Source organism: Vidua macroura, chromosome 2 (assembly GCF_024509145.1).
Source record: "Vidua macroura isolate BioBank_ID:100142 chromosome 2, ASM2450914v1, whole genome shotgun sequence".
NCBI classification, from domain to species: Eukaryota; Metazoa; Chordata; class Aves; order Passeriformes; family Viduidae; genus Vidua; species Vidua macroura.
The window spans coordinates 77085116-77112096 of record NC_071572.1 but is presented as its reverse complement, the minus strand read 5'-3'; the positions used below and the strand labels follow the sequence as shown (position 1 = coordinate 77112096).

Here is a 26981-nt window from a genome sequence, read left to right as displayed (position 1 = left end):
TTCACACCACACACAGTCACACTGGGGCACTGCACACAGGATGTTGTGAAGGCAGAAAGTATTTAAGAGTCAAATGGGGTTAGGCAAACTCTCAGAGGACAGATTCATGAGGGGCTGTCACATCCAGTGGTCCTGCAGAGAAATGTGCTGAAGTGGATAGAGGGGAAAGACCAACCTTGATTCCTAAATCACCGTTCACAACTACTGTCCCCTTCTTCTCTTCCAAATTGACTGCATCCAGTCCATACAGAGATTATAAAGATGGATACTTTCCTTGTTCAATTTATTGACAGGGAAGTAGGGATACAGAGCTAGTGTATCTGAGCATGGGAATTCATTTACCTAATTATGGAATAAAGAGATTGAATGGCACAAGGTGTGCATGGGAATTGTCATGGAATTGTTGCTACATTTTCATTTGAGTCACAATTTAATTACAAAGGTTTCCTGTAGGCCACAACAGAACACTGAGAATTAGACACAAAGTTTACCCAGGAGTGGGTATAAGGCTTAACACCCTGACTGAGTCCTGTACCAGCCTTTTCTTACTGTCTAAGAGATGAGACACTGGTACAGTGTGCCCAGGGAAACTGTAGGTGCCCCATCCCTGGAAGTGTTCACGGACAGGTTGGAAAGGGTTTTGTGTAACCTGGTCTAGTGAAAGATGTCCCTGTCCATGGCAGGGAATTAAAAGCAGGTGATCTTTAAGGTCCATTGCAACACAAAGACAACTTACTTGTTGTCATAGAATCCATTCTACAGTTCTACAACTAGAAATCATATTTTTTTGTTTGTTTGTTTGTTTAAAAAACAAACAAACAAAAACCAAACCCCAGGCTATGTTTTTCTTTTCTGGAAGAAAAAGGAAAAATTCTCCCAAACAGATTGAGAAAGGCTATGCCAAGGGCTTTCACCTAAGAGGCTTGAAACACATTCAAAACCGCATCTTGACTCAGATGAAGGACATAAATTTTAACTTCCTGTATCCCAGGTAAGAGCCCAAATTAGCAAAATGTGGGTGATGGAGAAAGAATGGGAATACTTTCAGTGACTACCAGCATTTTATGTCACTAGTTATTTGTCACTCTTGAGATTTGCTGATAGTTTCACATGGGGTTTGGATGTGTGGCACATCATACACCCAAACCTTGAGTCTGACAAAGACAGGAAAAATTAGTAGGCTGACCATAAAAGAGTGTACATGGTCAGGCTGTATCTTTTGGCATTTATTATTTAAATGCCATTATGCACATTCTATTAAATTAGGGTTCTGAAGAAAACCCGCTCCATCCAAGAATGGCTAATTGACTCATGATGAGAATTTCAGTACAAAACTAAGATTTTTTCCAAAGTAATTTCCATTTTGGCATAAGCCAGAGTCAGGTTGTGATGGCTGCAACTGCAGACTGCTTATACTTGTCAAAAAGTATTCAAAAGAATTTTTAACTTCAGGCCCTAAAATCTTCCACTAGCACAGGTTAAATGTTCCAGCCTATGACAGAAAACTTAGGGAGTTGCAAACCAGAAATAATTGAGATAATTGCATTCCTGCCTCCTCCATGTTTTCCCACCACTACTGTTTCAAACTTTCCTGGGCCTCCAGCTTAATGCAGTTTCAGATTTATTCATGAAAAGGTCACAAACCAATCTTTTGGACAAGCCATTACCAACTGTCTAGCAAGTCTCTTAACAGTAGAAGAAAGGCTTAGTGGTTGAGACCAGAAAAGGGAGGTTTTGTTACTTTCTTTGAGTACTGGATTGAAGCCAAGCAGTATTAATTCAACTCTTCATTCTCCTCTCTTGTGCCTGCTTCTTTCCTACGTCTTTGCCAAAAATGTGAGAGGATTTTATACCTATAGCTTAATTTATTTCCTATGAAGATCTCATGGGATTTGAACCTCTGTTATAAATCTGAAGCTTAAGGTTTAATAAAAAACACAGGAATCCTTTATGTTATAGAAGAATCTCCCAGAAACATGGTAAATGGCATCACACTGTTTAAGCCACAGTAGTGTATTTGCTAAGATCAGATCATTGCTGACTCTGATCACCACGCAATACAAATTTGATTTGAATAACCCTTGAGTACATGCCGAAGTAGTCGCTGAATGCATCAGAAAGAACATTCATCACTACTTTTATGCCAGGTTTGTGCTTTAGATGAGGTACAATGGGAGGCAATATCTTAGAAAATTTTTGACAAATAAAAATGACCAAATAAGATTTCTCAGGTTCAGTATTTTGCGTAAAGAAGGCCAGTTTTTTTTCAAGGTCAGGTTGGATGGGGCTCTAAACAACCTGAACTAGTGCATAGCATCCCTGCCTGTGGCAGTGAGGTTGGAACTAGATGATCTTTAAAGTTCCTTCCAACTCAAGCTTTTCCATGAGCCTATGAAATCACAATAAGGAGACTTGAACAAGGCATTTGCATCCTCACAGAAGTGGTAGAACTATCACAGTGGAATGCCTTCTTTCAAATATTATGTAAAATACCAGGTGATTACTTAATTTGGTGTAGGATATTAATGATCATATTAATAATCATTAATATCAATAATCACAGACACAAAGTCATTTATTCATCTGAACTCACAATTTCTTTGGTTATTGTTTAGGATCCTGAGCTGGAGCTAATTTCCCAAATAACATTGCTGGTTTGCCCCCAGTATCTGTTGGTGTCTTTGAGAAGATTAATATACAAGGTGAAAATCTGTCTCCCTTTTGACTCTGAGTGGGGTTTTCATCACTCACCATGGGATTTCGTAGGTCAGATACAACCGCAATTGTCCATGCTCCACAGTCCTTCTGACTGAAGGACACTATTGAACATGACAGAGCATCTTGTTAATAATACCTGAGGTTCATGCTACTATTCTCCAACAAAGATTTCAAGCATGCATTGGCCACAGTTTTTAAAATTAATTATTCTTATGTGACTTGGTTCTCAAAAAAATCCAGGGCTCAGTATCAGACTCAGCCTTGGAGATCAAGTTGCTGCCCACAGTTAGGTTGTTGTCTTCTTGTACCACCTTAAGCAATTCACTTTGACTTCCCATGGCTCATCTCTTTCCTCTATAAAGTGAAAGAAAGGATACTTGCTCACTACTTACCAGCTTTAGGTCTTAGTTAATGATTCGATTTGTGGAGCCCAAAGGAGAGAATATAAAATTAAGCTTGCTGCTCAGCATCCTATGGCAGTACTTATTCTACAAGAGGGAGCAGCAAAAAACAGGGAAAAATATTGCCCTAAGCAGTGAAATGAGATTGAGTTCAAGAAGACAAAAAGCATGCCCTACCAAGTAAAATAATGCCATTTCTGCATAGGCAGTTTTGCAGAGGAAAACAAATGAAAAGTGAAATTCCACCTCCTTCAGCACAAAGGTGGAGGTGGAATCAACCCACCAGAGCTCATGCTCACGTTTTCTTGCAGACAAGATATTTCACTCTTCCAGCTTTCTCATCACCCTGTTGCCATAACTATATGGGAAGTACATAAAGCTATCTGTACTGTTTAAACTCTCACATTTTGACAGAAAATTGGATGATATGACATGCCTCCCAGAGCAGGCGCTGTCTATCACCTTGCTGCTAATCTCTGTGATTAGTGACCTGCAATGTAAGTCAGCTATCAAAGACCACCTGTCCTTTCTGCTATAAGCACCTCCCAGCATATTGCTTTGTGGTGTCACACTCCCTTGTCTGGTTTTTGATTGATGCAAGTTTCTCTTTTGAGCAGTGACTCAGAAAATAAATCATATCCCTTGCCATTCATTGAGTGTGATTCTGCAGCACAAAGCCGGTGTGGTTAATCAAAGCTCCAAAGAGCAACAAAAACCAACAGAACTGAGAATGAGGAGGAGAGATATAAAGGATAAAACATCATAAAAAGGATTATTTGGGAGCCAACCAAAGCAAAAGCAAAATAAAAAAGTGCTGCAAATAAACATTACATTTGCTGCACTACTGCACCAGAACCAGAAAGCTGATTTTTGTGCTCCATTCCCTGACATATATGCAGGGATGTGAGAAGAGTCCCACCCTTCTGAAAAATATAACTATATCAAGGAATCTGATTTTACAGGCTTTTACTTCTAAGTAACCGTTTCTGGGGTCAGTGGGATTTTTTCTGAGAATAAGAGAGAAGGATGCTTCTGTTGTGAGCTGTAGTCCAGACGAGTTTGTGGTCCAGCTGGGATTGGACCCCCATACACAGAGAGCTGCTAAAAATAGGAATGGCTATTGGAACTAATTGGGCTTAATGTAAAAATTTTAAAAAGGGAAAAAAAAGTGAAATTTTATATGTTATGCAGACAGCAGTATTATGAAAGAAACATACAGAACTAGAAACACTGCATTACAGGACAAGAAAATCCTTTCCAAATATAAATGATTCAGAGCAGGAGGGTTTTGTGTTTTTATGGAGGGAAAATGAAGACAGAGATGGAAAGGTCCATATTAGAAAGCCTGTTTTTTTACATCCAGTCCAGCAAGTTTATGGAAGCTTTTAAAATTATGAGAAGCAATCATGAGCTAAAGACGGAAAGAAACTGGTGGTTGAGTATGTAACTGAGACGAGTGTAATTCTTTGTGTTTGTCATGTGCCAGAGAAGTCAGGAAAAATGTGAGGTGTTGGTGGCACTGATGAAATTGTAGCAGAAGTAAAATCTAGACACAAGGAGTAGCAGATAAAAAAAATAATAATCTACCACAGAAAAGATATGCAGCAAACTCTCTGACAGCACAACTCCATTGAAAGTAAGGTATCTAAACATTTGGGAATTGGGCCATAACACTGAGATGACAAGAACTGCAAGTCCATGCAGAAGTACTGGAAACTTACTTAAGTCAGGTAAATGCAACAGTTCAGTCTTTTAAAAAACCTTTTAAAAATCTTCATTATGTTTTATTGAGGTAACCTTTCTATTTGGAGAGTCAACCCAAGTTGTGAGGGAGAGAGAAATAAAAAGTTGAGAAGAGTTAAATTTATAAAGACATGAATGATGTGGGAATAGAAACACTGTTACAGAGGAATGTGCATATGGATGGTGTAAATTTACAGGGCTATTTTTGATGAACTGTAGGAGAATTTTCAGTTTTTCAGCACCTTTTCTTACAAAAAGAAAACCCTTCATCTGGTGGGAATTCAGTCAATTTCCTCATGTTTTTTTGTCATTTCCTAAGTTGCAAGGTTACTAATGGTAATTGCAGACCCTGTTTGTACCTTGTGGCTCTAGCAGTGCAAAAAGGTTTCCTTGGCACGGGTTACTCTCCTGCTAGAGGGTTTTTAAATGATCAGCCCTAGGTAAGAATTGCTACAATGCTTGGGAGCAGACAGAAGCCACCTTTTCTCATTTCTTTCTTAGAGAGTAACCACTTCTCACTCACAGTCTGCTATCTTCATCCCCCACAACAATAAACCACAATTTCAGTGTTCATTATAGCGACTCTCAATACTGGGCTTTTGTGAAGAAGCCTGTTTTAAGGTGGTATATTCAAAAGTATAACAAACCTGCTCCTTCTAAGGTTTTCAAACAGAGATGCTATAAAGGAGACAAGTGGATTCAATAACAAGTGTAAAAAAAATTGTTTGTTTTTTTTTTAAAGGGGACATAACAGTGCACTGAAAGGCAAACAGATGCTCTATTTCTTTTATTTCTTTCCAGTGTGAAAGCACCAATATGTTTGAATCTACCAATACTTGGTAGATCTTACATGCTGCTATTGTTCTATAGCACAATGCAATCTCTTTCACTATTGCTTCTACATTCAGGCCTTAGTTTTGTACCCTTACTCTGCAATACATTTAATATGTCCGTTTTGGCCAGTGAGTAATCTCATTTGCATTCACTGTATTGTATTTACCTGAATGAATTTAAGTCAATGAGATTGGTGGGTTTAAAAATATGTTTGAACTGGTGCTCAAATCTCTGTGGATGTCTTAGGTAAAACTCGTTAAAGACACTCCTCCTTTCCGCTCTCCCTCCCTAAGTGTTCAATAGTTTCTATGCATTTTGCTGACAAACAGAATGTATGAACGTAGTCTGCCACTGTCTCTGGAACAGACTGGAGACAACGGACTTTGGTGGGGTTTTTTTGGGTTTTTTTGGTTTTTAATTTTTTGGTTGGTTGGTTGGTTGGTTTTTGTTGTTGTTGTTGTTGGTTTGGGTTTTTTTGGTTTTTTATTTTTTTGTTATAGTAGTGTCTTAATTCCCAGGAAGAATGCTACAGAAGCCATACCAGGTGTTGGAATTGGGGTCTGGAGGTTAAAGGGACAAAATCCTTTAGCAGTTTTAGCACAATCAGAATTGCAGAAATAGGAGTATGTCATGGTTTAACCCCACGAGAGTCCTAAGAGTGTAACCCTGCTTCTTCTTTGCCCAGCTGCCAGTTTACCTCACGGCCTTCCTGTCATTCTTGCTTCCACCTGCAGTCTCTCTTCAACTCCAGTATTTTTTTAGTTGTGCTTGTGCCAGACAGCTTTTCAAGCAAGAAATTAATAATAAAATGTTGTCTTCAGGCTTCAGTATTACTATTATGATTTGTAGGTTATCAGAACCTGTGCTAGGAGTCTTCCATCCTTCACACATCCTTCCTTTAAAAGTCCTCAGTTTTAAAATGCACAAATATTATGCTACACCACATCCCTTCAAGCTGACCTACAAAGCTCACAGCACACCCCATCCTCAACTACTGCACCATAGCTGTGTGAGGGCAGGTGTAGATTAGGTATTAGGAAGAAATTCTTCCCTGTGAGGGTGGTGAGGCACTGGCATAGGTTGCCCAGAGAAGCTGTGGCTGCCCCATCCCTGGCAGTGTTCGAGGCCAGGCTGGACAGGGCTTTGAGCAACCTGGTCTGGTGGAAGCTGTCCCTGTCTATGGCAGGGGGTTGGAACTAGACAATCTTCAAGGTTCCTTTCTGCTGGAGTCTTCCCCCAGATTGGGGTGACTCCGGGTGGTGGTAAAGTCTCTCCTCTAACTCGTGCCTTCAAAGAAAGACTCAGTAGTCTTCAGTCGTCTGGTCTCAAGGCAGTTTATTGCATGTTATCTCAAGGCACACAGACTCCCTGACATTGTCCCTGACTCCTTCTCCCTCTGCGTCTCTCTCCATCTCCTTCTGTCTTCGTCTCCCTTCGTCTTTCCTTCCCAAGGGGCTGGTGCCCTCTTTTATATCACACATTACGTATTAAATGTTTATAGTTTTTCCCCAATGCCTATCACCTATATTGAACAGTGGCTTACTACTCTAAACCAATCTGTGAGTGCCAACACCACCAAGAACATGGGGAATAGGAAGAAGAAAGAAGGAGGACAGGGCACACCCAAATCCCTCCATCTTAGAACCTCTGACCCCCATGTACAAAACTCAGACCCCTCTGTACAAGGCCTAAAACCCCCCTGTACAGCACTCAAAAATCCTACCTTTTACTTTGTGATTACTTCTATTATAATATCTAAACTTTTGTGATTTCTTGTTCTTCCTGCAAAGTTGGTAAATTGTTCCATGGGTCAAACTCAAGACCACAGGGGTTTCTGGCTGCCTGCCAGGGTCTCAGAGGCTTCTGCCCTGGACCCGGAACATCCAAGAGTGTCTGAGGGACACCTTGGGTGTTCCGACACCTTTCAACCCAAACCATTCTAGGATTCTATGATTCTCTGAAATCCAGGACACAGCATCTGAAGCAAGGCTAGGATCTGAGTCATGGACGAGTAAGATTTCATTAGTACATTCAGGATTTAGCTTTTCAAGAAAGAAATGCCAACAAAATGTGATTCAGTTCATGCCATATATTTCCATATGTATTTGCTGTGAAAAAGACCAAGAACTGATAGGTGCTTTCTGAACCTTTCACTTTCTGTTTTTAAATGCTGATGGTAAACAACAATACCTGGGGTGGCATTTAGAGAATCAACTTTTGTTCTTTAGCAGTCAAGGGGTTCAGTTTCTGAGAAGCTCAGCTGATAACTACAGATTTTCCATGTTTGGTTTGTGTATTTTATCATTATTTTTTCTCATAAACAACTTTAGATATTAAAAAACATGTTTTTCCATCTTGATGCAAGTCATTACATTTATTTTTTCTGTGTTTTCTGTCATGTTTAATAAACTTGGAGTAAAAATAGCATTTATTAATTATTTTGACAAAAATACTTTTAATATGTTTTATTTCTGATATCTGTTTTCCCTGTGTGCAAATATGTGTGCTTGTATTGCAATGCATATATACATTGGTTTTTCCACAAAAATAAATCCCAGACCATGTTATTACATGTAGCAGAACACTATCATTTATTTACACCTTCTCAGCTCTGCCTAAGTTCTAATATATTTCCAGTTGAGTAAAGATGAGCCCTCTGAAAGGGAAGACATTTTTATGCAATTTCCATCCATGTCTCACTTCTTCATTCTTCCTTTGTCCCTCTCCCTTCCCACTTGCCTTCTTATACCATCTCAGTCTTTTGTTCATACATTCTAACCTCATGATCTGTGGAAACATTTTTAAAACCACAGGACAGCATTTTTCCAAAGCCCTCTAGTTGCCCAAATAGAGACATTTCAGCATTACCTGATTTCCCAGAGATTAGGTGACTGACGAATACATGCCTCCTCGAGGTCTCTGAATCACTTCCTACAGAAAGAAGACACACAATATCACAATCAGTTTCAAATTCCCAAGTGCATGCCTAGTTCAGAGAGATGCAGGTTGCTGCATATATGTATCGTGTTAGTAGTGGCAATTATTAAATGAGTCACACATAATTGAGACTTTCTTTTTACTGGTAATTGTTCTAAGAGGGTTTTTCTGCAATCCATTAAGTAACATCCCTTTTCTTCAGTGTAAGAATGTATAAAGAAGGCAAATTAGCCATTGAGTGCCCAAAGGCATGACATTTTTTAATTCTCTCTTTCAGGTTATTCCAATCTGACTGCCACACAGACGTCATTATTTTAATGTTGAATACTCAGACAAGGGTGCCATGGATGTAAAAGAAAGAAAGCCGTATCGATCTCTGACTCGGCGACGCGACACTGAGCGCCGCTACACCAGCTCTTCAGCTGAGAGTGAGGACAGCAAGGCACCCCAGAAGTCCTACAGCTCCAGCGAGACCCTGAAGGCTTATGATCAAGACTCCAGGCTGACCTACAGCAATCGGGTCAAAGACATGGTGCACCAGGAGGCTGATGAATTCTGCCGAGCAGGTGGGTTACTTTTCAGCAGATGCAGCTGTAAGCAGCATGAGGGAATCAGCTGAGAGTCAGAGCTGGGTGGGAGGCTACCTTTGAAAGACTCTAAGGCCAAAAGCAAGATGTAAAAGAGAGATTTAAATAGAGCAGCAGAGATCATCTTCATTGTATTGCACAAGACACCGTGTGCAGCCCGGTATCCTTAAGTGGCATATCCCTATACCATGTTCATTACCACTTACTAAGACACATTTTCTATGTCTTAGTCTTTCTGTCTGCAGCAGTACTTTGCCACTTCCCACCATGAGACTAGAACCCCCTGTAAACATGCTGTATGGTATTGATGTGGCATGGAAAGTTCCTGCCTGCTCAGGAGACCTTTCACTGTGTCACGTGTCTGCTCTGTCATGAAGGAAGTCAACGAGGATGCTGAAGCAGAAGGCAACAAGGGGAGAGTGTCACTGTCCACTCTGTCCATCTGGTCTACAGCAAAATCCAAGAACCCTGGAAGAAAGGAGACAACTGAAGTCCAGATGGGATGAACCCTCTTGGCATTGTACATGGCCTGTAGGCTTTAGGTTTGACTTGGGGACATGCTCCAATATTAGCCTAAGGAACTACTTTAGAATTTACAGGAGCACATTTAGTGAATCTGAGTCCCAGTATCTGTAAAGATGTGGAGTTTCAAGAGTCACAACAGACTCCACATTTCTAACAGAGATTCCAGATACCCAGAGATTCCTGAAGTTAGTGCAGTTAGAATTTTCACTGCTGTTACTGCCTGTATGAGGTAGATTTTTGTCCCCTGCTATAAGACTCATCTTCATTTTTCTGTAGAGTTGTAGTTCAGATTCCAACCAGGACTTCATATAAATTGTTTTTAGAAGTCCATCAAGAAAAGTATAAAATGGCAAAGTGAGTCAAATAGAGTAGGCAGCATTCCAGAAACTGGACATAAACTAGCCAGCCCAGAGTACTCTGAGCACATCCTTTGCAATTTAGACAAGCTGATTCCCCAAAAGGAATGCATATAAATACACTCATTAAACTTGGGGGCTGCTTGATTTCTCCTCAAAAGTCATGCACTTGTGGTTTTGGTGCAAGACTCTTCTTCAAGGCACACACAAGTAAAATTATTTGCTGAAGTATCTTCATGCATATGGCTTTGGTGTTTGGGTTTCAGAATAGCTGCAATAGGCAATAATCAACAAAAGGGCCAATAGTAAATGTAAGTAACACCGTGACATCATGAAAGCAGTTTCCCTCTTAGCAACTCTGAAGTACTTCATCCCCTCTAAGGAATGTATGACATTATAAAGAAAAGGAAACTTTTTAGGTCATTGTATTTGCTTACTTCATACAATATATTCACCATGCAGGATAGATGTGAATTAGTCCAGGTCAGTGGTTTTCAACTTGGAGGTCTATGAGGCCATGCAGATCTATGGATTTCTCCTAAGAAGCCCACAAAAGATTACCTTTCTTGAAAATCCAGTCTGTCGACAGAGAGTGTAAATTTTCTATACACAAGCTCATGCTTCCCTAGGAAAATGTTGAAGGTACTGAGTAAAAATGACTGGTCAAAGTAACTGAAATTCATTGAAAAGTTAAGATTAACCATGTCAGAGCACAAGTTCTGTTTCTGATATAACTCTCACAAATGGCTCAACTTAAAGCTTTCTCCCAGTTTATCCTGAGGGTCCCAAAACTGGCCTCAAGAGTGTTAACAATTATCCCGGATTTTCTGTGCCACATTTTCCACTGGCAGTAAGCCATGAATGGACCTCTCTTTGTGATGTTTCTTGGCTTCAGGCCAGCTGAAACCAATCCTTATTAGCCTGCTTGACATCAACAAGGCGAAGTGAATTTCTCTTCTGCATTGGTTTGGAAGGCAGAGGAGGGAAACATTTCAAATTGACCAAATAAATTCAGTAAATAAACAAGTCAGCATTTAAATGGTTTTAGCTAGAGTGAGTGTCAGCAAATGTGCAAGTCAGCACAGGAGAAAATAGACCAGATCTGAATTAAAAAGTCTTGGGTATTTATTATCCTCCTTTTATTGACTTGAGTTCTTCCAGCTTAAAAGGCAACAGTGAGCATAGAATATGAAAATCAATGCATCTGCTGCTGTTTATTGCAAATAAATTTGATTTTCAGTTAATTGTAGCAGTCAGTTTTCATAATTTATGAGCTGCTGTTACTGGAGAACATCGGTCATGCTGCACATTGATGTGCCTGATGATGCTGAGTGTGGCTTCTTTCAGGCAATGGTGGAACTTGCCATCAGTGACTCAAACACACAAGGAAAATCAAAAGATATTTTTCAGTACTCCACAAGGGATGGTTTAGAAAACCATGGCCTTACACGTAAGTCAAAACAAAGAGAAGAGGAAGAGGAAGAGGAAGAGGAAGAGGAAGAGGAAGAGGAGGAGGAAGAGGAGGAGGAAGAGGAGGAGGAGGAAGAGGAGGAGGAAGAGGAGGAGGAGGAAGAGGAGGAGGAAGAGGAGGAGGAGGAAGAGGAGGGAGGAGGAAGAGAAGAGAAGAGAAGAGAAAGAGAAGAGAAGAGAAGAGAAAGAGAAGAGAAGAGAAGAGAGAAGAGAAGAGAAGAGAAAGAGAAGAGAAGAGAAGAGAAGAGAAGAGAAGAGAAGAGAAGAGAAAGAGAAGAGAAAGAGAAGAGAAGAGAAGAGAAGAGAAGAGAAGAGAAGAGAAGAGAAGAGAAGAGAAGAGAAGAGAAGAGAAGAGAAGAGAAGAGAAAGGTGTCTGGGGAGATACTGCTTCCTAGCCATTTATAACTTAGGTCAGGTTTATTTGCTTCCTCATGCAATGAGAATGTAGAGGACAGTTTCTCAAACCACTTTGTAATCATGTTAAATGGATTACTTTGCCACACAGCTTGCATTGTGCTTCCAAGCAAGGGTCGGACAGAGGTGTGAGCCCAGGCAACCTTTTCTGTCCACTCTGTCTGAAAGCTTTAATCTTGTTTGGTCAATTAAAAAGGTGTGAAGTTCATGAATCCCTTATGCAGTTGGAGTATTGTCAGCTGCAGATCCGTAACCAGCTGAACCAAATTTTCTCCTGCTATCAAACAGCTCCTTCTCTGAGCTATACATGAAAATGTTGTCCAGTCCCACTATTCACCTTGCATTCAGATATCTCCTCTCTGTTCACTGTGAGCTATAAAGTCAACTGAATGAAAAAATGTAGTAAAATAGGATCTACTTTTGGCCACCTGTCATCTGATGCACATGTGCTTTAATATGAGAGACCTTCCCCAGTCATCAGGGTTGAAGGACAAACTAGGCTGCTTCCAGAAGTGTGAAACCATACTCTGGAAAAGTAGAAAAACTGACTATTTCTGTTGGATACACATTTTCTACCACATGATATTTGACATCAACAAATAGAAATGTGAGAAAAAAAACACACAATTGAGGGGTCTTGAGAAATGAGAAAATGGTAATTCAGCTTTGGATACAACCTTGAGATCCAGACTTGATGAACAGATTTCAATAATGAGTAGTTATGAATTTCAGTGTTCAAAGGAAGGTTTGTGCCTGAAATTTACTGGAGATCATGCATTCAGATTTATCTTGTTGAAATATGCCTGAGCTGCAAACTGCTCAGTTCCTTAATCCATCCAAGGCATAGCATAACAGAAGCAGGGGTTCATTGAGCTGTATAAATGCACTGTGCAGCTAAAGGCACTCATGGGTGGCAAAATCTTTTCAAGATATTCAAGGCTGAAAACTAAATGCATGCATTAATAAATAAATGTGGATTAAAATTGCTCTCTCCAGCCTCTTTGTGGAACTTTTCAAACAAAGTATGCTAATATTTGAAGCCTTATTCACATCAATTCAGTCTGATTTTGAAGCTCTGCGGGTAACTAGACATGGAGTCAAGAGTCACTTTTCAGGTCATATTTTTAGTCAGCTAAACAATTGCATCTATTTGCGGCCAAATAACCTCTGCTGTGACTCTCTCAGAATGAATAGCTAAATGTGAGTCAAGGTGTGAGTGGCCAGCAAGAGGAAAGTGAAATCGCCAAATGAAATTTAAATCCCCAGTATGTAATTTCAGGGATTTCAATGAGCAGAACTCACTCAAATTGCCTATTGTAGGGAACTTGTCAGGCTTTGGTAGGACTTTTGATCATTGCACGCCTCATTTTGCTTTTCTCACAAGAAGATTACTTTTTGCCTCTCCTAAAGTATTGCACCATTTCTACATCTGTTTCTGCTTTCAAACTTGATGATTTCATTGAACATGCCCTGAGTTTTTGTCAGGTTCCAGAAGCAGGAATCCAGACACTTTTTAGTTTTGGCATGTTTGAAAAGAGGTTGCTGTGAGGTGGGGACTGGTGTCTTTTCACAATTAACAAGCAATAGGACAACAGGAAATGGCCTCAAGTGACACTAGGGGAGGTTGAGGTTGCATATTAGGAACAATTTCTTCATCGGAAGAGTGGTCAAGGATTGGAACAGGCTGCCTACAGAAGTGGAGGAATCACCATCTCTGGAATTGTTATAAAAAAAAAGTATAGATGAGATGCTTAGAGACATTTTCTTGTGGTGGACTTGGACATGCTGAGTAATGGTTGGACTTGATAATCTTAAAACCTTAATGATTCTATGATTCTCACAGTGAGCAGGACCACAACCACAGAAGAGAGGTATCTTTGGTATGATGTTGCTGTGTCTTACTGTGATGCTGCTGTGCCACACATGAAAGTAGAGGGTGGACACTTTGCTCTTGATATGTGCTAGATGGCACCATGCCCTATTATAGAATAACTCGGCTGATACGTTTTTTCTCACAGGAGCCAACTTCTCTTTGCGAGAACTGGGACTTGAAGATGTGACACCCACCCACGGGGCTTTGTACCGGACCGACATCGGTCTGCCTCACTGTGGCTACTCCATCAGCACCGGCTCAGATGGTGACACGGAAGCAGATGTGGTCATGTCACCTGAGCACCCAGTGAGGCTTTGGACACGCAACACCAAATCTGGGCGTAGCTCGTGCTTGTCAAGCCGGGCCAACTCCAACCTCACCCTCACCGACACGGAGCATGAGAATACTGAAACTGGTAAGTGATGACAATGCATGCGTCAGCCTCAAGCTCTATAAGGAATGTCTCTTCCTACTACTCCACCTTAATCTTCCTTAGGTTTAGTGATGGGATTTTTTATCAGACTCCATGAAAACACTCTTCTAATAGCCCCAGTTGTGGCCTTTTTACTGTCCTACAGAGTCTTTGTTAATGAACTTCTGGAGAAGCTCCTACTTATTTATCACTGCGACAGAAATCATTAAATAGCTGTAATACTCTCCCTGCTTTTTGCAGCAACCTTTCAGTGGGAAGGCATTTAAATCTCCCCTCCTCTGGCTGATGCTACTCTTTTCTTTGCTCAGATTTTCTAGATAGATAATTTTCTTCTCTTCCTTGCTGGTTCCTTGACAGGGTCTGCTTCATTTATGTAAATTGGCTGACTGCTCTCTGAAGGAAAATGATGGTGAAATATTTTTAGAAGCCCTTTTCTTTGTGCGAAATAAAAGCTGAAGGTCACAGATTTTTTTATCTCTGTAACTTTGTGTCCCCAGCTGCGGGGATTCCTGCATGCCTTTTGTAGGTCTGTGAACCTTTTGGTCAGCAGTTCTGCCAAGCAGTATAGGAGAAGGAGAGGGGATTTTTTATTCAATTGCAACTTAACCCAGGAGTTCATCCAGTCCTATATGCCTTTGCACCTTTAATTCAATTATAACACAGCCTGCTTCTTGATATAGCTGCTGCATACAAGTAATCGGGCACTTGTGTTCAGTGCAGAAGAAAGCTCATGTGAAATGACTGTATCACTTGTTCTTTTCATGCTTTTTGCCACAGTATTATAGTGACAAATGATGATAAGTTTTCCTCTGGAAGCCATGACAGTGAGACATACACCACCCACATGATTTTATGTTTAACTCCAACAAAATTACAGTTGAAGCTTATTAAGTTTCTGCTCAGAGATAATGATATATTAGGCAGAGTTCAAAGATAAATGGCCTTCTGATCAAAGGATGTACAGAAGAATCTTTTTAAATTATCTTTGCTATACTTTTTAAAGATTCTTAGTCTTACAAGCAGACACAGAGTGTCAGGTTACATTGTTTTCCTTCTGATCCCTGTGTTTTGATGAAAAATCAGAGGGATCATCAGGGTCAATTGAATTTTTGTAGACTCACAAGAAATTGCTAGAAAACAGCCAAAAGTAAGCACCTTGTGCTTCCAGGCTCTCGTTTGTGCTTTCTATGTGATGTGTGAGCAGCTGCGATCCTATCCCATACATTTTTTCTTTCCATGCCTACTAAGAAAAGCAGTATACAGAATTTTAGATTAGTGGGGTTTTTTTTGCCTTTGGTCTTAACAGAGGAGAATTGCATTATCTGCAGGAGTCTTTCTTCCTGGTATCTCTACACCTGCAAATGCAACTTTGTACCTACAGATTACTTTCAAATGAAATTATATTGGAAGCAGCACATTAGCAACTTCACATGCCTTGAAAAATTTTACTGAAAGTAATCACAGAGGGTGTAGGACTCATGTCAGGTTGGAGACAACCTTCAATTCCTCTTTCCTTAAGTTCAATGGCACACTAACCGTTTGTTGAACCATCACTTCAGAGCAACTAGAAAAAGGGAAACGAGAGGTGAAGAACATACAGTGCTGTATAAATGTAGGAGTTTCCTTGGAGCCTAGGCATTTGCAGTCTTAGATATTGGGTGTTTTGAATGAGAAAGGCTGTATCATACTAAAACCAAAATTCTGTGTAGCTGTGGTGTGTAGTATGTAATAGTATTGTCCATAGTGACAAAAAAGAGGTGGTAGAACTTGAAGGAAATATTAAGATTCAAACTGTGCTGGTGGTGAGCTTCATCTAATGCTTGGACTTTCCTGGGAAGATGTCATAGACATCAGACCATGTTCAGGTCAGAATAACTGGTCCAGAACTGAGAAAAAGTTCATTTTAATATAGGGTTTGCAGTTGAATTGGTGGTATGAACATATCCAAACAAATGTTGCAAGGTAGAAAGAAAAGAAGGTTAGGGAAAGTCTTTTAAGTCAGCAGTATTTGAGCATTTTCTTTTGTAATTGCTTGGCACAAATAAAGGTGTGAGAAACCTTTGTGCACAAACTCCCCACAGCCTGAGACTTGCTGTAGGAGCAAATGAAGCCTGAGATCTTCTCATAAGCTTTTTCTGCCAAACATAAAGACGTTTCCTCCCTCCTCACGCCACATAAGTAGTGTTTCTCTGGGCTGCTAGCTATCACACAGGCTATTTTGAGAAATACCAGATTTACAGAAGAAGCATTTTCAAGAAGACATGAAATTTTGCTAATGGCAGTATAAAGTAACATAATGCTATGACTCAGTTTACAGGATACCTTTATGAGCCAATATTAATTGTTGACAGTATTGATAGAAGTTATAGCCTTTAGCGGAAGTCAATATGGACTTTATGAACCTGCCATCAATAGAAGAGTTTATGGGGCTCATTAAACCAACTTCTCCAATGAAGGTCAAAGTCAGCAGTTTTTATGCTGTTCATTATTTATCCAAAATAAATAATCAGAATTTACTTCTGATGTTTCTAAATCCAAAGTTGTCAAAGCATGAGTCTGCCAAAACATTTATTGTGTTCCTAGAAAAGGACAGGTCTGGCTCCCTTGGAAAAGTAGGTTTGTTTTTATTTCAGGAGTGGTGATGCCTTAAAGGAACAGGTATGCTGCTCAGAAAGGATAGTCACAGTCCATCCCTGTTCTTAAGGAAGCCTATGAACTGCTCTGGTTTCCTGGCATATTGTAGTCCATAGATCACTTGCACAGGGAGCTAGAATGGAAAGCCATCTGCAGTTTTATCTAAATTGTTATGAGGTTTTCACAGAACCCCAAAATGGTTTGGGTTGGAAGTAACCTTAAAAAACATCAAGTTCCAAGCCTCTGTCCTGAGTAGGGACACCTTCATTAGGCTGAATGCTTCTAGGAGGCAAATGCTTTTACTAAGAGTTTGTTTTCACTAAAGAGTTGAATTATAACTCTGGCATTGCCCTGAGCTCCCATCCTGTGCACTCAAACAGCCACAATGGCTTCCCCTCCAGTGGACGGTGCATTTCACTTGACCTGGATACTCACTTTGCACAGTGAGGGGACAGAGGCACAGCTCAAGTTGCTGCATCTTGCCTGGGGACAGTGCCATCATTCTGTATTGCTGATGTAGCAGGCACTTTATATGGCTCAAGGGGTTTTCTGCAGCATGATCATGATCTGAACTGGAACTGTGAACTCCCATTAACAGTTCAGAATCAAGCACGGAGGGAGTCTGGTTCCTGGAAGTCTAGCAATGATTTTAGGAGAACTTCTTTCCTATAGTAGATTGCACTATTTCTCAGCAAGCAAAAGTTCCTGAAGTGGTCATTTGGACTGAAGCCTGGAGTTTCCTGGCGGTACCTTAGCTAACCCTGAACAGGATTTGTACTGAGCCAGTAATTGTTTACCATAGAGAAGAGCACATTGAAGAAGAACAACGTAATAGTCTTCCAGAAATTGGCTTATTTTTCAGCATTTAGTCACATACAAAAAAACCCAAAAAAAAAAAAAAAAAAAAAAAAAATACAGTACCACGGGATAATTTACACTGAAAGGCATTGCTGAAAGTCTCTGGTCTCTCTCCTGCTTAAAGCAGGGCTAAGTTGGAGGTCAGGTTGGGTCACTCAGGGCTCTTTTCAGTTACAATTTGAGTATCTATCAGAATGGAGAGGCCACAACCTCTGTATCCTGGTTCTGCAGCTGACCATGTTTGCTGTGAACAACTCTTCTTCTAAGAGCTGATATGGATTTCAGCTGTAACTTGGGTCCATTGCTCCCACTGAACATCTCCAAGAACAGTCTGACTCCATCTTCTGAGCATTGCCCATACCAAAAACAGTTGAAAGTCAGCACCTAGAGTCTCCTCTCCTCATAAAGAGTTGGAAGGCAGTTTGGCACTGGAGGAGATCAGAGGAGTCTGAGGAACTCCAGTGCTTAAAGCTTTTAAGCGTAAACTAGACAAAGATCTACTGAGAAAGGTCTAGACTAGATGTTGTCTCGGTCAGAATGGCTTTCCGTGCTGGTCTCTCAAGCATCCTTCTTTCTCCAGTTCCAATTATTGTAACACTGCTGTGCCTTATTCCTCTGGGTCTGTGCAGGACTATTCAGGCTGGGCTTTTGTACTGTCTAGAGGACTCCTAACATCATAACTCTAGAGGACAGTGTTTGTGTGCAAGCATCCATGAACTGGGCTGTGTCTATTCCTTTGGGTCTGCAATAGAGATCTTAACCCAGATCCATTCAAAGTGTTACAAATTACACTGGTAATGCCTGGACAGATTTGAATTTGAGAGACGGGCAGAAAATGATAGATATAAACAGATAGATGATAGAAAATGGTAGATATTCCAATACAAAATCCCTACCCACAAAAAAAAAAAAAATTAAAAAAGCAAAACAAAAAGCCCTACCACCACCAACAAAACCAAACCACTTTTTTGTCTACTTTCAGTGTGATAATGAACTTACTAGTTTACACAGTACAATTATTACAGGGTTACCATACACCTGGATCAACAGCATTTTTAAAATTTGTCTTTGTGGAAGTGGAGTTGCAGCCCTTTAAAAACAAACAAACAAACAAACAAACAAACAGTACAACTTAGCTTTCAGCTATTCCAAAGAAGCTGTTCCAAACTATTCCAAATTTAGGATTTACTTTAGCTGTAATCTGGGCTCCGTGTTCATATCCACTAAGGCAAGTAGTTGGTTAAATATGAGAAGGAACAAGAGACAAAGGAAGCAGTTTTTTTCATTAGCAGGACAAGTCAGCCATGATTAATTGCTGTGAGGAGTGGCATGATGTTTCTCTCTGTCATCATCTCTTCCTTGGAAGAATGTGGGCAGTATCAAAAGGCCAGAAGGATCTCACAGACAGGATTAGCATCAGATGGCTCAAGACAGTTCAACTGAGTTGAAGATGCTCAACTGTGATCTATCATGTAAAGAAGTTCTTGCAGCAGAAGTGTAGCTGAAGTGTGACTTCACCACACTGAGAGGTTAGTAGACATGAACTAAAATTTCAGATCTAACTACCCAGGAAGCCAAAACTCAAGCTGCAGGACCTTTTCTGTCAAATTGCCCCGTGCAACTTCTTTCCATCTTCACAATTCAAAACCATGTGGGAAACATCATCCTGCAAAAACGTCTGCACGCCTTCTATGATTGCAAAAGCATTTACAACTGGACTCCAATCTCCCATTTAATGATGAATTGGATATGGGTTTGATCACTCCAACACTTCCACCACATATCTGTTGATCATCTCTGTTTAGAAAGAACAGTTTCATCTCAGGGTTCATTTATCTTTAGCTTCACCTCTGAAAGCACCAGTCAGTGCCAAAGGTGATATGGTGACTATAGTAATAGAAATACTTACTGGTGAAAAGGTTTAAGAGCAGCATTTTGGACCCACATCCTAGAAAGGGAAATAATTTACCCTTCTGTCCTATCCCTGGAATTGTTCATGGCCAGCCTGGATGTGGCTGTGAACAACCTGTTCTAATAGAAGGTGTCCCTGCCTTCCCAGGGCAATCCAGCAGTTGGAGGTAGATGGCCTTTAAGGTTCCTTCCAACCCAAACCATTCTGTGAATTTTTTTATTTAGTCACCACTATTCTGGAATGCATTTAAATGAATGCATTTAAAGCTGTCAAGTAACAACCAGCTCAATATCAAAACCTGCTCTCCAAGACTTACCAACTCAACCAGAATGGTAGCAAATATGTTACAGATAATTTTTTCTTTCTCATCAAATAAATTGCCTTTCTGAAAAATTCTCATAGGCTGTTGTAAAACTGAAGCATAGTGGCAATCAGGAACCTTAAAGCTCACATGACAGCTCTGCCTCCTCTACTATCCCCAACTCAACCCTTAGCCACGTAAATTGACATAATACCTGATTTACAGAGCATTTTTTGCAGTAAACACCACATTCTATGCTTCCACTGCTTAAGCCATTACTGTTGCTGGAAAGAGTGCTTAAAAACCTGCATAGGGTTTTAGGACTCAACAAAACTGAATGCTTATAGGACATATTATAAACACAGGGGTACATTAAAGCAGGAAATAATTAAAGATAAGTATTTCAAACAGAGAACACTAAAGAAATGCTACACTTTTATTTCTCCAGGGTAGTTGATAAATATTACTGATGCTTTCATTTATTCAGTGGTGACTGATACAAAACTCACCAAAGCCTTTGAAGGCTCCTGTTGCCATCAGCAGTGCTACACCAGGTCCTAGGTACATGGTGATAACAGTCTGGTTTTTGAAAACAGCATGCCCAAGTGGTATAAATCCCAATACTTTTGGTTAAATACACCACAATATGCTGTTCCCTGCTAGTTTTCTGATAGCCATTTTGGCATCTTATAAAATCAGAAAGCTATTCCAATTATCAAGCCATATTTCATCAGCTTTTTCAAAATATTGTCTCCTCAGAGACTTTTTACAACAGCTAAGAGAGCTTTAGACAAACAGTAATTATTTCTGTGTGTTTTCCTTGTTCTTTTTGGTTGTTGAAAGGTCTTCTCCTAATGTTGTCAGTATTTGCTACTAGGTGTCTTGCAATGTAGCTCCTTAATAGCTCTGACTCTCTGCAGAGGAAGAATTTTTACTCAGTTTTCTTTGCATTCACCTTCCTGTTTCCCAAATCATGTTGACCCAAATCACTGGCCCAAAGTACAGATCAATATATCAGTGCAATTAGCAGTGCCAGAATTACTGTGTAATCTCTGCATTACAAATTATTTGTTAATACCCCAGTTTATAATCCATGGTGACTTTTCTTTTTATTACCATGTTTTGCTGAGTAATTTCTTTTCAGGCTTCATCCACTCCATTGTTAATATTGTTACCATGGTTGCAGCAACATCATCTCTTTATTTTTTCCTCTGAATTAAACAGTGCATTATAAAGTACTTCCAGTAAATGAGTGTGTGCTTCAGACATGCTTCTTCTGCAAACCATGTAGGCAAAAATGTGATACTCATATTCTGGAGAATTCAGAAAGGAATTTTTTTTAAAAAAACAAAACATATTCAAAATAAATAATAATTTAAAAGTATGTACTATGAGCTATACTTTATTAAGTTTCCCTTACAACTTTTTAGTAAGGGAAAACAATAATAAATTAGAACTACCCAGGCAAGATCAGACATCTGCTGGCTGTCATCTTTCACTTGTTTCCCATCATTTGTAACCTTAATATTAACAACATGTTTCAGCCTGAAATAAAAAATTAGCCAGAATCCTTACCACTAAAGATCCATCATCAATTGCAGAAGTTAGTGAAGAACTACATAAAGTAGTAGTGCATCCAGAAGGGAATTTTCATTGATACCCTTCCTTATTTCAGCTTCTCAAAACTCTCACACTACCCCTTTCCAGGCAGAATTTGCCAAAAAATCCCCATTTTAATGGTATGTGGATACTGTTGGGATATGGCAATTTACTGAAGCCACCTTACAGAGATATTCCGAGATTTGGTGATCCCTTAAAATGTGAAGGTCATGGGAACAAATGTACCTTCAGGCTCTCCAACTATAAAGATACTAATATTCCTATGAAGAATGTTAGTCCTAAAAAGGAGACTTTTAACTGTAGGACCATCAAATACTGCATTTTCCACTGAAAAAATGGCTCCCTTGAAGGCTGTTATATCCTCTTTACTTGTGATCCAACTTTCTAATCACTGACATTCTTGATGATAAATTCCTCATATTTTCTATCCTCTTATCTTTTTTGTCCTTTCTAGATGTTAGTGCTGAAATACTTCTTGAAAGTGAATAGGTGAGTTACCACCTCACTCCTTCACAAGGGTCTCAGAGAAAGTTTTACCTGGATGGGACAGTGAATTGATGGGGTTTAGGACCACAGACCCTTATCTCCCTCAACATTCAACCAACTCCCTGCCCACTGGATGTAAAACAGACTTTCAAAATGAGGATGTCACTGCCTCTCACACGGGATTCAACTCACTTGAGAGCTGACTGTCCCTTTGGTAGCACCACAAAGGGAGCCAGCGGCATCTTTGCTCCCCATTTTAGAGGTGAAGGTACCTGAGATTAATCTGAGTTTAGTACTTCAAATGCAGCATTAGTGGTCAGTATCTTGATTTTATTTCACAGTGAAGGAATGAATCCCCACTGATTTCTAGGGCTAATTTATCTCATTGCTGGCCTCCTTGTCTCTAGAGGAAAAGAACTCTTTCCTTTTTTTTTTTTTGTTAATTTTATTCCTGTATGGTGTGTCCCGTAGAGAATGTACTATCTGCATTACTGTAATCTGCATCTGAAAGGATGCTGACATTGAAGCCCTTCACAATGTTATTCTGCTGTAATGAACTGCAGTTCAATATAGGTTAGTGTGTAGGTTTCACGTTGTTACTATTATTGTGATGATGGTGAAGCCATGAGGAAGGGAAAAAAGCCTAAAACTCTAAAAACTCATTATTAGCCTGAATACTGGGGAAGAGGGCATGTAGAAACAACATCAACAGGTAAGAATTTTCTGTTCTTTGTAGTTACACTATTAATTTTTGTCCTTTCCTTTGTCACTTTAAACTCCCTTGTCATGGTGAATTTTTAAGGAAATAATTGCATTTATTAATATTGCAGGCAAGCCACCAAGTATTTTGGAAGCAAATCTGTGCATTTTTTACACTGTTTCCAAATGCCAAAAATAATTTCTTATGGTGTGATATACCCCAAGGGGAATAAACCTATGTTCAGCAGTATGAAATCTATTACTCTTGCGATAGTAACTTTGCTTCCAGCCTGGTTTTGGGGTGGGATTTCTGCATCTTTACCAATCAGGAATGGCTACTGCCATGGACTGAGGATTGTGGTCAGGACACTGAGGGCCATCAAAGCTGGCATGGCACTGGACATCAGTATTGGAGTCAGAGTGGACCTGCAGCTCAATGATCACTTGGAGCAGGATTTTATTTTTAGGGCCTGACCTAAACTTTATTCTAGGCAAATGTTTGATCCCTCTGGAATAGATGAGAGAGAAGCAGCATGGAGAAAAGCCAAGAATTAGAGGAGACAGTAAATGTCCCGTCAACAAGGATGGGGTGATGGTTGAGAGGTCAAAATGGCTGGATATCTATCTTGTGTGGCCCACAGACTCCTGCCTCCAGAGTTAACCAGCTGGTTAAACATGGAACAGGGAGCCAAGGCTTGTTTTCCAATTGCCTTTTCTCCATTTTTTTTCCTTCATCCTGTATCTCTAGGGGTCACATTGAGCTGCAATGGGCAAGACACGTCCGTTCACCATCCTAGCCTTTCAAAGACATACATTATTCCCTGAAGAGTAGAAGAAATTGGGATGAAAGCCTGGTGCACCGGGCTTTCTATACCCACTATTCCTTCTTCAGGTATCCTTCCCAACTGGGCATTTTCAGATGCTCTTGTCTGTATTTCTGAATTCCCATTTGGGCCACTGAATCTGCTTCTGAGTTCAGCAAACAGTGTTAGTCCACATCTGGTTGAGTCTCTGACAATGCCCCTTGAGGTATCTGGCTTTGTTTCTTTCAGTGAAGATGTATCTCCATCTATAAGCAGAACAAAGTGAGAGGAAAGAGCATGTTATTTTTGGTTTACCCATGCCCAGAGGTGCACACTGAGCTCCAAATAAAGGAAAGCATAGCTTCTGCCATGAGAATTTATTAATTAAAATCTCATTGTTTCATTTCTCAGAGGATTTTGATTAACTTTTAGCAAATTTATTCAATCAAGGGCAATGATTGAAAATACATTACTGCCCTAATTCTGCAGTTTTCAGTGTTTCTTTGGACTGCCCCCAAAAACTTTAATTATATGCTCTAGGGCAGGTTGTTGTTTAGCTTTCTTCACCACAGCAAAGATCTTGTTAAATCAAGTATATAAAAATAAAACAATAATTCACAGCTTTTTATACAGGCAGATAGTGACAGGACAAGGGGAATGATTTTAAACTAACAGACAAGAGATATAGATTAGATTATATAAATTCTTTACTGTGGAGATGCTGAGGCACTGCCACAGGTTGCCCAGGGAAATTCTGGATGACCCATGCCAGGAGGTGTTCAAAGCAAGGTTAGATGGGGTTCTAAATACTTGGTCCAGTAGGAAGTGTCCCTGACCATGGCAGGGAGCTGGAACTCCATGATCTGTAAGGTCCCTTCTAACTGAAATAATTTTGTGATTTTATGGTTACATCTGAGGCACCAACTTGTTTAATAGGTTGCCACCCTGGGTACCCATCCCCATGTCCTTTCACAGGTTCTCCATCCCTATGGTCATGGTAATGCAACTGCTCATGGAGTCCAGCTCTGACTTATCCCCCAAAACCATGTGTTTTAAAGGCTTTTCTCAAGGGTACCAGCACACAGAGCTCTTCATTTCACAGTTTCCACTCAGCTCTCGTGCCAGAGAGATCAGTTTGATGCCAGATAGAGCAGCACAAGTCCCACCCAACAGGAGATCTTCCTGATTTATGAATAATATAATTATATTTATTATATTATATATATTATATCATATATATTATATCATATATATTTATTATATAAATATCCTCTTTCAAATAAGGGCGAGTGACTGAGGGTGGCATAACAAAAACATCTGGGGGCTATTTAAACCAGCATTGCCAGCAAGGAAGGAGCATTGCCAAACTCTCTTGGAAATGCCCCCCTGCTCCAGCTCTCGAGCCAGAATGGTCACTGCTTTTGTTCTCACCAATGCATTTTCTGTGCAAGCCTTATTTTCTTCTTGATCTCCAGCATGGCGAAGTACTTTTATTACCCTTAGTTTGAGAGGAGGAGGTGAAATTACAACCATATTCAAGTTTCCATTTAAATGCAGTTTTGACGTGAATTTCAAATAAATGTAAGACAACAAAAATACTAAAAAAGACAGTAATCATCTACTGAATAAGAAATCTGTTGTTCACCATTTTCTCTTCATAAAAAATGTAAAAAAGTAGGAATCTGAATAAATGCATGCTAAACTATATAATTGCTGAAATAAATATGTATAGATATAGGATACTTTTTGATTTAGCATAAAGAAGCAGCAAATTATACCAATCAGTGAGAATCAACCAGTTTTAAAAGAAAATAACTGAAAGGCACACATGCAAAACAAGATTAAACCTGATTATTTAAATCAAGATTCTCTGCTTCCTGGTTTAAACCATGATTATAATTTAAATGAGGCCACCCTGCCACAAATAGTTTAGAGACAATGATTTCTCCCACTTATATAATGTACAGATTTTATAGCTGAGGGAGAGTCATGTTGCTTGTACGGAACATTTATGCACTGAGCCTTCATCTCCAGCCACTTTCTTAGTTTGCTGCTAGTTTGGTTTAGGTGTTTGAAGAAGGCAAATGGTAATCCTCATCCGAAGGAGTGAGAATCTGGTATCCCACAAAAAAATTCAAGATGCTTTTCCTTTGGGAGTTTTGCTTCTTTCTTAGAATGGAACACTGCAACCTCAGAGTCAGGCTAGTATGCTGACTTTCCAGTAACACAGGAACTGGAAAAGCAGATGTAACCCCAGATTAGAGTATGAAGGGAAATGTCTCCCTCTCTCTGCTTTGGATAATTACATCCCACTTAACAAAATTCCCTTTGCTCCTCTAGTTGGAAGGGGTGTTTCTCCTTCATTAATTGTTCTGGCTTGCTGCTGTGCTCTACCAAGCATCTGTTAATGTTCCACCCCAGAGGAGTCTGGAGTTCAGTGATGGGTGAAATGATTAAGGCTTGCAAAGCACTTGATCATTTGGAATGAAAGGTGTGACATAAACATACCCCATTAGTTTCATTAGTGCTCAACAAAGCAAAGTTTACCTGTAGCTGGTTCCACTCCTCCTTGGCATTTAATACAAGGTGTTCCCTCTGGAATGTGTGCAATTTGCTGGATGCATTCTTAGCTGTCCTTAAAGAAGCCTGTTACCCAGACTGGTGATTTGACCCATCATATACTGGGGGACTACCATAAAATGAGTGCTGTGTTTGCAGAAGTTTGAAGTGTTAATTCTGGCTCAGTTCTCAGGAAAAGAATGGTAGTGACTTCAAGTATTTCAGATATTTACTCCTGTTGTCAAGAAAATAAAAATTCTGGCATGGGATCAGTCTACAAAGGAGAATAAGGAAAGGGCTTAGAGGAATGTTACCTGATGGAGCTGTAGAGAAGCATGTTAGAAGTTTGATTGATAAAGACGGTTAGTTGGTAAAGGTCCACTTAAACATTTATGCAAATAGAAGAAAGATGTATTTATTTGTAAATTATATGGCTAAACTAGACTTGCTGTGACACACAGCAGCAGGAGGAATGTGCCCTCCGTGTTCCTTGTCAGGTCACAGTGTCCCTCAACACCACCTGAATATTTTTGGCTGTTGACTGTCCATCAAGTGTGGTTCCCTCCGATGGGAATCCTTGCCATTCCATCTACACTGGACCCCTTCCACTGGTATGCTGTCTGCTCTCAAATCAGAACAAATTTGCTCTCTTTGGTCATTTTCCTTCTGTGAATGAAGCAAGCAAGAAGCAGAGATCTACTCACAAAACCTCCATGGGTCCTAGGGCTGAATGGGATCTTTTTGTAGCTCCCTTCAACGAGGGGTCATGTGTGTGAGCTGTTAGACCTTGTGATTTGTGTGAATTGAAGCAGAAACCT

General features: G+C 40.0%; 1 protein-coding gene across 1 annotated transcript in view; it reads left to right on the top strand.

The window, feature by feature from the left end:
- Positions 1-8976: 8976 nt before the first annotated feature.
- The window catches only part of TENM4 (teneurin transmembrane protein 4), a 342135-nt gene continuing 324130 nt past the window's right edge, over positions 8977-26981 (top strand). Inside the window, exons 1-2 of the mRNA XM_053969741.1 lie at positions 8977-9199; positions 14004-14273. Coding sequence (XP_053825716.1) covers positions 8977-9199; positions 14004-14273 — 493 coding nt within the window. The remainder of the gene's footprint in view (positions 9200-14003; positions 14274-26981) is intronic.